The sequence below is a fragment of the Callorhinchus milii genome, unplaced genomic scaffold (assembly GCF_018977255.1).
Source record: "Callorhinchus milii isolate IMCB2004 unplaced genomic scaffold, IMCB_Cmil_1.0 Scaffold5, whole genome shotgun sequence".
NCBI classification, from domain to species: Eukaryota; Metazoa; Chordata; class Chondrichthyes; order Chimaeriformes; family Callorhinchidae; genus Callorhinchus; species Callorhinchus milii.
The window spans coordinates 46,703,804-46,717,178 of NW_024704746.1; the positions used below are offsets into that span (position 1 = coordinate 46,703,804).

At 36.2% G+C, this 13,375-nt stretch overlaps 1 protein-coding gene across 1 annotated transcript in view; it reads right to left on the reverse strand.

Moving 5' to 3' along the window:
- The window catches only part of cacna1c (calcium channel, voltage-dependent, L type, alpha 1C subunit), a 270,222-nt gene that overhangs the window by 107,089 nt on the left and 149,758 nt on the right, over window positions 1–13,375 (reverse strand). Inside the window, exon 10 of the mRNA XM_042335422.1 lies at window positions 5,780–5,870. Coding sequence (XP_042191356.1) covers window positions 5,780–5,870 — 91 coding nt within the window. The remainder of the gene's footprint in view (window positions 1–5,779; window positions 5,871–13,375) is intronic.

Sequence of the window (13,375 nt, forward strand, 5' to 3'; positions counted from 1 at the left end):
AAACACAAAAGATGTCTTATCTCTAGAACAGATCATTGTTTATGTTTTCCCATGTAGAGAGAAGCAGAGAACTTTCAAATTCTTCATTCAGTTGCTTAAGGATCTAAATAGCAATTAGTTGTGTACTTAAGAGCAATTACTTACTTCACAGAATATACTGTAAAGTAGAGTGACTGGATATTTTGTGGGTGAAATGCAGCAGCCAATTGTACACAGCAGTGTCCCACAAACAGTCATGGATTGAGTGATTTTTAAAAAAAAATCAATGGGCCAAATGGTCTCCTGCTGCACTATAAATGTCTACGATTCTACGAAATGGACATGGGTGCCTACTCTCCCTAGAAATTTTACTCTGTCCCTTTAAGGAAGCACTTGTTGTTTTCTTGTCCTGTGCCAGAATGCTGCCCTAAAGATCAATTATGCATTAACATGTACATTTATTTTTTCTCCTTTTTATCAACCTTAAACACAAAATGGTAATCAGTCTTTAAGGGCAGGCAGACAATTTTTCCATAACGATCACAGTAAATATTCTAATGCCAACACTCCAAGTGAGAATACCAGTGCTTAGTAGTCAATCACTGTATTCCTCAGCAACCTGATGGAGTATAACAGTACCCTGTGCTTCTTTAAGAAACACTGAGAGTTTTGCAAATCAAGAAGCAATCCAAAGCAATTTAACTTGGCATCTCGCAGTACTACTTTAGACAAACTAGAAACTCCATAGACATATCTACGTAGCTGTTTCCATGTCAACCGGTTCACTTAGGGGGTTAAGGAAGCTATGCAGCTGTCAGTTTATGCTCTTCCTAAATTTTAAAACCACACTGTCACTGTGTGTTTTGTTTTTCCTATAATATACACTTGGGTAATGTTTCTTGGAAAGTTGCCAAATAAGTTTAAGCTTTGCAGTGTGAAATGCCAACAGATATTGGAGTGTTGCCTAATTTGCCAAGGAACTGAATTCTTGCAGGTGGTGAAAAAGAGAATGCCATTGGGGAATACAAAGATGTAAAAATATATCCAGATGTCAGATGCTAAGGGGCTGTGTGAAAATATCATAAAATAGCACTAAGTCTATAATATTTAATTCAGATACCAAGCATTTGTCCACCAGTCAAACAGTAAAATGTTTTATGCTAATATATATATATTGTATATAGAGAGAGAGAATTTGGAAGAGGCATTTCACATAAATGTAGAAATGCAACAAAAGTGTCCCTTCCACACAGAATAATTACATAAATGTTGGTACTTGGTTTGGAATATGAATACCTCTTTTGTATACATTAATTTTTCTTCTTTTTTCTCGACTCCCTGGCTCATGTTCCAGCCGTGGCTGAAAGGGTGTGACCTCCTCCCCATCTTCTTTTAATGTTAAACTAAACAAGGCCATTAAAAGGTGCAGAAGCGTGAACCCATGATGACTTCCTCTTCATCTTCGTGCCTCCCATCCCCATGAAAAAACAACTGATCTTCTCTTGGCATTATACTGTGCACTGTAACATGATTGTGTGTGATCAATTAAAGAGAACTCTGCAAACATGCAGCAAATATTTTGACATCTTCTAGGATATGATGTGACTATCCTAGATATGATCACATTGTACCCTACAAATATTTTGACTCTACAGTATTTTTGTTTCATGAATAAATACACCTATATTAGCTCATTGTATGGAAATTGAGATTACACATTACATTTCTTTGCATCAATGAACTTGAACTTTGACCTAGGATTAAACCGACTTTCCTTGGTTACACCACACACATATGCAAACTGTGAAATAATCTGTTGAAATTGACATCTGAGACAGAATAGGAATCCAAGTCTTTGTGCTGGTAACAACAGACAGCCTAGCAGTTATTACATATCTATATTAGGGCAGGATTTGGTTTTGGGTTACAAGACCACATATATCTCCTTTTGTTTAGGTCAAATTAGGGGATGAGTTTGTATCTAGCATGAATGTAATCTTGACATGGTGTTGGAAATTGTTTTAAAATATCAACTATTTAAGATTTTATTCCAGATAAAATTAAACTTTAAATAAACATACTCTGCTTTTAAAGGGGAACTAACTTCATGAACCAATGCAAAGTACTGTTCTGCAAAGATCTTTTTGATTCAGTGGGAAGTCAAAAAAATGTAGTCAATTTCATCATATATAAAACGTGGTATACTTCTACACTGTCAAGATCAATATTTGCAACCAAAAGCATTCTCAAGAAAGCAATGCCCCTCTTCAAGAGTTAAAATTTAAGCATTAGTCTTTTATGAGTAGATTGACTATTGCATGAGATTACATTAGCTAGAATAACTGTTCTAAAGCCAAGTGTTGATCACAAATTTGAAGACAGTTCAGAGACAGTCAAGAAACTCTATAAGCTTGGGATTCTCAATATCCTTGTGATAAACCTTTCCCCTATTTAAAGTCCACAGCTGTTTAAAAGCAAAAGGAGAGAATAAGAATAAGCCAAATAACACACCCACCATGAGCCTGATGAGCCAAAGACTTGCTGCCTCCTTCTATAGAAGCAATTTGGCACTTCCTCTTAACAATAGAGCACATTTTTTCATATATTATATTACCACAAATGAACCTCTGCAAGTGGTAAATATAGGGTGACCAAAAAGTTGTGATACCATTGCAATGTCTAATAAGTCTTAATGAAATGATGATTTTTTTTAGATAATAGTGTAGCTTCACAAAATTTTGGTCATCCTTGTACAAGTGAACAGATCATAGCTAGCCAGTTTGGCAGCATTCTACGGTTTTAAAAATGTTGGTGCTTGCACTGTTTACAGTAGCAGGAAAGTCAAGACAGGGAATCTTGTTTGTGCTTCTGACTTAAAAAACAACAGAAAAGTGGTTTCTCAAAAGTTGAGGTGTGTAAAATTTCACTATTAATAATTTGGCTCCTTTTTGCTTCTAAAAGAAGGATATGAGTCACTGTTAACTCTGTTATTTTGCTACATTTATTATCTGTTAAATAAAGATGAACTTAAACAAAATCAATTCAAATAGCTCTCAATGTAATTAGTCAAATTCAGTTGGATCATTGTATAAAGAGTTGAATTCATTTTAAATCTTAATTGTGACATGTTAAGCCAAATCTATTTACTTTCTGATCTAATGAAAATCAATGCCCAAAGAGTTAGCAAAAGAGAATACAACCTGCTTAAACCGCAAATCTGTGCAAAGTTATGTTCTGTATTTTTGAAGTGAGGGTTTGACTTGGACAGAAGAAAGTTGTTCCCACTATTTTTAACAGTTACGAATGTAAAATCACACCACTGGTGTGACATATGTTGCTACGGAAACAATAAAACAAATCTTTGCCAAAGATGATTAGATAAGCTTGGGCTCTTCAGTCTTTAGGGATGTCTCAGTGGGGCCCTTACAGAGGTGTATAACATGTTTAAATGGAATTGATAAAGTAAACCCAGAACAATATTTAAGGATGCACCAAGACACGAGAAAAAGAGAACATAGGTTTAGAGTTGCAAGTGGCAATTTCAGGATAGATACCAGGAAGTTTTTCTTTATCCAGAAGGTAACGAACAACTGGAATAGATTGCCAGAATGCTAGATTTATTTAAAAACAGCTTGATGCTGTGATGGTAAGACAGTAGGGCGGGTATTCTGGAAGGATGAGTTCAGATGAGTTTGAAGGGCTTTCATCCTCTGAACTAATCTAATGATCTTTTTGTAGGTAAACCAAATAATCCAAATAACTTACTCCCTTTTAAATGAGTCAAGAACTAGACTTTCGATTTTACTATCATTTGTGAACTTGGAAGTTTTTGTTAGGATTATCCTCAACCAGATCGTTCATTTACAGCTTACAAATCCACGCTGCCCATTACCTCTTTCTAACCTAAGAGTGCCACGCTTTCCACTCTATGCAGTGTCTCCTTAATCATGAACCTTTGATGTGGAGCCTGGTCAAAAGATTTCTGAAAACCCAAGTATAAAAGATCAACTAAATTATCCTTGTCCACAACATCAGGGAAATTTAGAAAAATCTCTACCTGTTGATAAAACAGGACCTTCTTTTCCTAAAGCCATATCTTTGCATTGAATAGTTTCATTTCACATTAATGCATTGATGCATTTTGTCTTTATGGATGAGCATTTCTCTTTAATTGTTGATTTTATGTCACTTTAATTACTGCCCTACCTCAACTGCAAATTCTACATCACCTGCACTCACACTCCCAGCAATCAACAGATTGTTCTGGCACTGCTCAACCTCATGTTAATTATGTAACAGAAATTCAGCTCACCACTTTGATGAGTCAAAACAGCAGTATTAAACTGGTTAACTTGTGAGAGGATATTTGGTCACCATTATTGATGCTGATCCATCTACAAGACATGCTCTAATTTTGGAACTTAAATTGAATCTCTAAACTTGGACAACCAGGAATCTCTACAACAGATGATATTCTCAAAAGACAACCAAAAACTTCCCAGACTTACAAAGGCTTACAAAATATTATATTATTTACAAGAACTCTTTGTTTTTCTGTCCAGTGGTTTGGATTTTAGCCAGGTTAAAAAACAGAGCTCATTTTAATGCCTACTAATGTTTGACATACTGATAGTTATGTGCACTTATGATAGGTAGTTCTAAAATAAGTTGTGATGAATTCTGGAATGATTTGCAATTACTTTGTAACAGGAGTCAACACAGGATTAACCCCTTTGGTACTCAATTGAATTTTTACATTTGTTACCCATTGATCATCACTGAATTAAGTTGCCAACATTATGCAAAAGTATGAATATTTTTGTGTTGTGGATAACTGCACAAAGGGTAGACAGTATCCCATACTTTTAGGATGGAGACTTTCATCTTGATCCAAGCCCAGACATAGAGGTGAAAGATCAATGTTCTAGCACTCCTGTGGATTCTGGATCGATTCAATTTTTCAAGACTGAGGTGGATAGATTTTTGTTAGGTCAGGGTATGAAGGGATATAGGGCAAGGATAGGTAATTGGAGTTGAGGTACAGATCAGCTGTGATCGTATAGAATGGCAGAACAGGCTCGAGGGTCTGAATGGCATACTCCTGTTCCTATGCTCATATAATCATCCACTTCCTTCTTGTATTCTTTTAATATTACTACTGGATAAAAATTAAGCAAGGAGTTATTACATTAAACAATAATACATTAACTATCTGAGTACTTCTCAGATATTACAATTGTCAGATAGGTTTAGCAAGTGACCTTGTGATCAGGTCTAAAAAAAAATATGTTGCATAATAGATTACAAAGAATGTACAGCAAGGAAACTAGTCATTCGGCACAACCAGTCCTTGCTGGTGTTTATACTTCACATGAGTCTTCGACCATTCCTTACTCTCTCCCACACCATTATATTACCCTCTCTCTTATACGAAGATCTAGCTTTCTCTTGGATGCATTTACAGTATCTGATTCAATAACTGCTTCAGGCAGTGAACTCCACAATCTCACTACCCTCTGGGTGAAGAAGTTCCTCCTAAATTATCTTTTAGATCTCCTCGTCACTATCTTACATCTGTCCCTTGGTTACGGCTTCTCCAACCAACGAAACAGCCTATTTATGTAATAGCCTAGGTTGATCGAAAGTCAAGATGGTAGACTCTTCATAGGATATTAAAGGTATGCAATGGTAAAGAGACTTTCTTCTGCATCTAGATTGTTGCTACTGTTGTGCTAATCGAGGCTGTCGTCCTTGGGTCCTGCTAAATCTTCAGTTATACGTACCATATATGAAGACTTACCCAAGACTTGCACAGCAGGTCAAGTCTTCTATTTCTGCAGCACCCACATTCTCAGTGTTCACAGACTCAGTTTCGCTAGTGGGCATGCTCACTGCAGGGGTCAAAAAGTTAAAAAAGGGAAAAAAAGAGGATTAATGCACTAATATTAATACATTTCAAGATAAATCAATCAAAACCAACACATATCTATTGCTGTCTTATAAAATATTGAGTAGCATCTATAGTTCAATCTGTTGAACATAGAGTGGCAACAATATGCAGATTATAGACCATTATTGATCATCAGAATCATCATTAAATGTATAGAGAAATATTTTATTTGACTATCCACTGTCTTGGGAAGATACATTGTTTCCATCCCCAATTTAATAGCATAATAAATGTGTGTAAATGAATTACAAAATCCTAACTAAGACAATCTACACTGCTTTACATTAACTTACTTATGTTGATTATAATATTGGTCGCCTAATCTTTGGTATTATTCATCTGAATCCTGAGATTGTCGGTAATCCTCTACCACTCATCCAGTATACTTTCCATTGGGTTATTTTATTTTGTTAAATGATGGTATAAAAGTAACGAAGGTTTGGTTAAAAAAAGATGCTGAACCATAAACATATATCTCACTTTTACGGATGGAGAATTACAAATTAATTCCCTGTCCTCCATATAATGCAAAGCAATAATACATGAGTGTGAAGTATCACTTTGGATTCAGCAGCAATGGGGAAAACCCTCTATAATTCATTTTATGGCTGACTTACACCCCAGGGAATGCTTACTACCATAAAACAAAATATCTCTCAGCAGCATACTTTCACTCATATAAATACTCTTGTAGCACCACTATTGCCTGGGGTTTAAGAGACTTTCACATTCATGAATGAACAATAATTTGCTGTCAGATCCAAGTTACTCTCCATATAATGCAGAAAGAAAGGTTGTCTAATGAACGGAATACCAGAGGAAATGAAAAGAAAAAGATCTGAACACCAGATGTTCTTTCAAAATAGTTAACAAAAGAGCTGTTGGTGTTGTAAAGGTGGTTTTGTGGTAGAGGATAACAAGCAATGTTGTTAACATAACAAATCCCTGTGAAAAATAGTCAACAGGAATTCTACTTAAGAGACTGCCATTAATGCAGGAATTCATTAACTTTATTGTCTTTCCCATTTCAATGAAACAAAATCGTTGCTTCTGCAATTGAGACAAGAACATTTTGGAACTATCTGTGCTTCAGGCTTCTGTCAGTAAAGACAGGGATGTCTGAATGTTCTGATGGTTAATTTAATTTTAAAAAAGGTTAACATTGTTGGGCTGGAACATTATTGAACCAAAACAAAGAGTCCTACACGCCACATCTAGCTCACAAAGTATATGACTGAACCTGGATCAGGTAGGGCAGTGTAAGATAAAACTATACCCGACCAAGGACGTATCAAGTGCCAAAAATGGAAGTGTTTCATTCCCTAGGATAGATGTCCCTCACCTTGATGAGCACAGAAAGAAACTCTCATGTACACCAAAAACAACAAACATACTGTACTGTACCTAAAAAGGAGTGGAAACCCACTGCTCTGTAAACAAAACTCACGTTTGAAGCAAAACTATTAACATTTTTTTATTTCCATAATTATGCAAATTAAGGCCACTTAGTTATTTAACTAACAAGTCAAATTCACATTAATAGCAAAATAATCCACACGAGTGTTATTCAAAAATTGCAGGTTAATGTGGATTTTATTTTGTAAAANCTGGAAAGAAAAAAAATCTGTGGTTTGGTTTGTAAGTGAAGGAGCCTCAAATCTGAGAGAAATCCTGGCCACCACTCATATGTGTGACTTCTATATTTTGAGAATGCAATTACCTGTATTTGAAATAACATCCAAATGGTTCCTTACTATTATTTTTTTTAAAAAATTAAACTTTCACATACAAATCAAAATCTTCTGAGCAAAATTTGGAGGAAGAAATGTGACCTGGGTCAAGATTTACTCTATTTAAGTAGCCTTTTAGAGCATTAAGAAATTAGCAAATTCTTCAATGTAGTCAGTTTTCTGTAAATTTGTTTCAGTTAAGTAAATTAAGACCGAATTAAGCTATTTTCCATAATCTTCGCACTCTAAAATGCTGCATAAATAGAGTAAATTGAGACCCAGTTGGAATATCTCCCCTAAGTATATTCAGGTGGTTTCCTCTTCACATTTCATAAACACACACTTACCACCCTGAATGCTTCTCCCAGGGTCTGCAAAATAGTAATAGGTCTTAAAAGAGTCTTTCAAGCTATGTGAATGGAGTTCAAAACACATACATAAAAATATTACATCTAAGATTCTAGTTCTTCTATCTGAATAGCTTCTCATAAATATCACAAGCATTTACATGTATCAGTTACAATCATCACTCCATTCTGATTCTAAAATTGTTTTGTGTGTAGGATTTTGCTTCTGTAAATTAGGTTGGTACAGCAACAAAATGGAGTCAAAGACACCATAGCAAGGATAGATAGCTCAGTAATCCAACTCTGGTAATTTTGGGAGTACAAAACAACTTACAGAAATTGTGGTCTAGCAACTGGCTATTCAGAATTTATATCCTCCAGTGGAAGCTGTAACTCCAAATAAGAACAAGGCGAGTGCTTTGAAGACATATCTTCATAGCATAGCAACAATTGCAACATGGACAAATTGGAATCCCAGATCTAATGAACTTGTGACAGATTATAATTAAGAATCTTATAATAATAGGCTGCAAAATAAAAAGTTTTAGTATTACAAATGAGAGACTTGTTAAGGAGGGTGGAATACAAACAGAGGTACTATAACTGAGAACTTAAAATGGGGACAGAATGCAAATATAGTGCTTTAACTTAGTAGCTTGGAATGAGAGTGCAGTAAATAACAAAAGTGGTGCTATAACAGGGATGGATATAAATAGATTTCAGTGTATGTATTCTATCAATGTAGAAATGACAGATAAAAAAATGTGTTTACAGGATAATTGTGTAAACTTTTAAGTAAAACATTTTTAGAACATACAAAAGCAGGCAACAACAGTGACTAACACTTTTACCTTTTAAAACAAACACAGGAACAGGTTACTTACAGACAACTTGCAGACAACAAGACTTACAGACAACTTACAGACACAGCATGGAAACACCAGTTACAAATGTTAGTGGTTAACATTACCATGAGTTTCACTGGAGTGACTAAACCAACCAAACTTTCCCTTCTTCTTATCAAGCAAGTCGGCCAAGGTGATTCCTTTCACAGATAAGATGTGTAATGTCATGGATCAAACAACAGAGGTCAGCAATGAACATTGAAATACAGACTAAATGGTTAAGTTAGGAAGAACAAAAATCATCGCAACGAAGAATAACAGCCAGTAACCACCAAGTTACCAGGCAGCAGTAATGCAGGAAATGATTCTGATGCTCATTTAGGATTCAAAAGCCAGATAAACTTCATTTTGTGTGTGATCTGGGTTAGGGGGAGGGTGACGTCATCAGAATCATGAGATTGCAATACTATGCTGCTTTAAGCTTGCTACCAGACATTAGTTTTACTTTTGTATTTTCTGTCTGTCATGCAACATACACATTTAATATGGACGAGGAGGGAAAACATTGGTGAAAGGACAAAATAGGTAAGACTAACAGGGACCTCAAAGGAAACAGCACCAAATGATGGATACATTTATAGCACAGCATCAATTTGGTGAGGGAATATGTATCATTCACTGTAGTATAAATCATAATAATCATATTATGATATTTCTGAACATTTTGTGTTGTGTTTTAGGTTGTCTAAGAGAGAAACAACCTTTGAATTGTGTTTTGGAGCAGCAAACTTTTATTTATGTCTATTCATTTGTTTATCCATTTTTGTTAATGATGTTTGTGCCATTCAAGGTGAGGGAATTAGTCCTGGGAAAAAGAATGTTTAATGCAGTGAGCATCAATTTCAACATCATACTCTCTAGATAAAGTATAACACAGTTAGATGCAAAATAATAAAAAAATCTCCCTCCACACTACCCTAACTCTTCATGCCCCCAACAAAAAGAGAATACCTTCTCCTGTATTTTCTGTTTCCCATACCAGAAATCCTAAAATTCTGCTCAGTGAATATCTTCAATGCAAGACTGATTCTAAGCTTTGTTTGTGAGCTCAGCCCCAGCAACAAATGGGCTAAAACTGCAAACGCATTTCACATTCGGCCTTCATTATTAACAGACGTAACAGACGTTTATCACATCAGCTGGGTTGGATTTGAACCTACATCACAGAGGAGTAAATGTATCTTGCATGCTTCGTCTCCTAGCTTTGAACAAGAATGGTTATTGTACCTTGTTTTAAAAAAAAACTGTTATAAAACAATTCTCATCAAGTTAAAGGCCTTTTCATCATGTTCTTCCTTGTCTTGATTATTTCTGTCATGATTTTTGTTCAAGCAATAAATGTTGATGAGATGGGGCAGAAAGGGACCCACAGCTTTAAGCAAAAAGTGACGCAAAGCAGCGTGAGGACATTGAGCTAATGTTAGTGGACAATCATTAATACAGGGTTGACTGGGGGGAATTACTGCCTCCACAGCTCAAATGAACTGAACTCATATGAGTAGAGAAATAAATCATTTTCAAAACAGTGCTTCAGTTTCAACTATGCATGTTAATTCAACTCTTTTGCATGCAGAGTCCTAACTCTCAATTAATACCAGTTGCTTAGAGTGACAAAGGAAGAAAACTGACAGATTGCCTGCCTGCTTTCTCAGCTGGGGAATGATGATGCATGGTTTGGGAGAACTAAAAAGGAGAGAAAATAATTCAAAATTGGGAACAAAAATATGCATTTTATTAACCCTGTGCTTACAAATTCAAATAAGAGTTGTTTGGTGCCGACAAGTCTTGCACCTGGAAATCGTATAATAAAAAATCCTTGCATTTGTCAGGGTGACCTATCAAAACAGGATTTACTATAAACCACAGTGAGGATATATTTTGTAGGCTAACATGGCAGCCAATTTGCACACAGCAATGTCCCACAAACTGCCATGTGAATGACCAATTATATTTGGGAGATTGTTGGTCAGGACACTGGAAGAAACTTCCTTCTCTTTTCAAATAGTGCCATGGGTATCATTAACATCAGATGGGACACAGTTTAATGACCTCCTCAGTTTAAACCAAAGGACTGTACCTTCAACAATGCAACTTCACCAGGATTGTATTTGAGTGTCATCCTACTGTCATCCTTTGACTATGAAGTTGAAGTCTCGTGGGGGCTGAACCTCCAACCTTCTAACTAAGAGGTGATTACTACCAAATGAGCCAGTCTGACACCGAACTGAGAAATATGTTGGATCTGTTTAATACTACAGTATGTGCCAAGAAAGACTTGGTTATATTCAATTCTTGACCTTGAAATAAAGCTTTTTGACCTGTTGAGCTAACTCTTTCCAACAGATCATACAGTATTTGCAGAGTTGTGTGTTTCCTCTGATTTATTCAATCCCTTGAGAGGCAAATACCCACGATTACATTTCTCTATTATCTCTTAAGAGAACAAACAATCTGAGATGTCAATCTGATAGCAGCAATAAAAGAGGTAATATAGCTCAGGATGCTGATTTGTATTGCTAAATAAGTTGAGTTTAGATCGCCAGACATCATACTCAGGCTATATAGTGAATATACAGACCCTACACCTTGATACTGCATACAATTCTAGTCACTGTGACATAAGGGTCTTTGGGCAGCGCAAAGGAGAGCAACGAGGATGTTCCCCAGTGTAAGAGGAATGAGCTATGATTAGAACAAGTTCAGCCTTCAGAAAAGACAACTGAGAGGGGACCTTATAGTGGTGTATAAGATTGTAAATTGGATTGAAAAAGTAAACCTAAACCAATGGTAGGATGAAATCTGGTGGGCCGATGGGCCTTTTGCATCCAAACCAACCTTCTAATCTTGTGATAAAGTAAATATCCTTAAAGTCTATAGCAGTTAGATATCTGGGTTCTGCAAAGTCTCTGTCAAGACCCTCATGGGTTGTTTGGGAGTCAAAGGCTTGTTACTGGTTCCCTGAAGCCTCAAGTAGCACCTTCACTCATAGTTGGGAAGCTCCCCAATTGGAAAATTGACCTCTCTGAACTGATGTTGCATCCTCTAAGGAAGTCCTGTAGCAACAGCGCAGTTATAAAGCAAGAGAATAGCTTTTCAGTGATATGCCATGCATATACTGGCAATACATAAAAAGGCCCTAAAAGTGTTCAGGAGCAGTAATTGTGGACCATAAAGTTAACATTGTCTCAAGTCAACTAATTTATTCTGAGCTTAATTAGCTGTTACACAGTAAACTGCTGTGAACAAAATGCTGCAACAACTTCCCAAGAGCCTTCTAAGAGGTTTGACATACTTTACTGGTCTATCTTGATCTAAATTTAGCACCTTCTTGGGAAAAGGAAGATTGTTTCCTGCTTTTTATTCAAATGGGAAAATACTAGTTGCCAGGGACTGTTAACAATTTAGAAATCAGGGAGCAACTGGTTGCTTAGAAAGGGCCTTCGCATATATGTTCTGGATCAAATTCTCAAAGGAAATATTTAAACTTCCTTTTACTTGGATTGTGATTTGCTTGATTAGATTGGCTATGTTTCAATGAAAATTTTGATATATGACCTTAGATTTCATATGGCTGTTCAGAAAAGATGGTGTTGAATAACAATTGTTGTATCAACAGAGATACGGCACATGACTTTGTCCTTCTCAAAAGAGCGGTGAAATTGGGTCTGATGTTTAAAACAGATTTGATTATCTTCTACACCTTGACTTGAAGCCAGTCGAAGATGTACGTGGTTTAGAGATGATCTTAGACTTGTACTTCTGCCAGGCTGATGTCATGGTTTCCCTTTCCTTTTGTTGCTTGATCTTACCGACAGAGCAACACATTTTTGGGCTGATGCTTTTGAGTTGTGAACCAAAACTAATGAATGAGATGTGATGGCACAAGAATCATCTGTTTGGTCTGAGCCCAAATTAAATCCAGATCTTTTTACTTGTAGATGCAATGACAGTCCAAGGTGTCAACCTCTCACTTAAGAACATTTCAAATTGGTTCAGTCATACAGTGAAACCTTATGCCTGGCATTCCTTTCAAGATAGGAATGCAAAAAAAAATTAAACAGACTAAATACTGATCACATGTTTTAACAGATGCTTTTTTGATGCTGTACCTTAATCTTATTATCATTCAGAGCTAGATCTAGGCAGGTATATCATCTATCCTCTATCTATGTATCTTCTTCTATACTAATAAAGCAACAATGTTTGTCTGTGTGTCAGCCAAGATTTCAATAACTGATTGACATAGAGACATGCTTTATACCTCATCAGAAAGGCCTTGCATTTCGGAGTGTCATGGGCATTTTTTTTATGAGGTATGACCTAAACGAGCTCATCACACATGTATGGCAGGTTTGTGTTTTGCACTGCAGTTACACCTAGTGGCAGTGCTGCCTCCCAGGGTCTCTGTGATATCGTGCATCACAGAACACATACATACGTATGCAAGCACACAGCACGCATTGC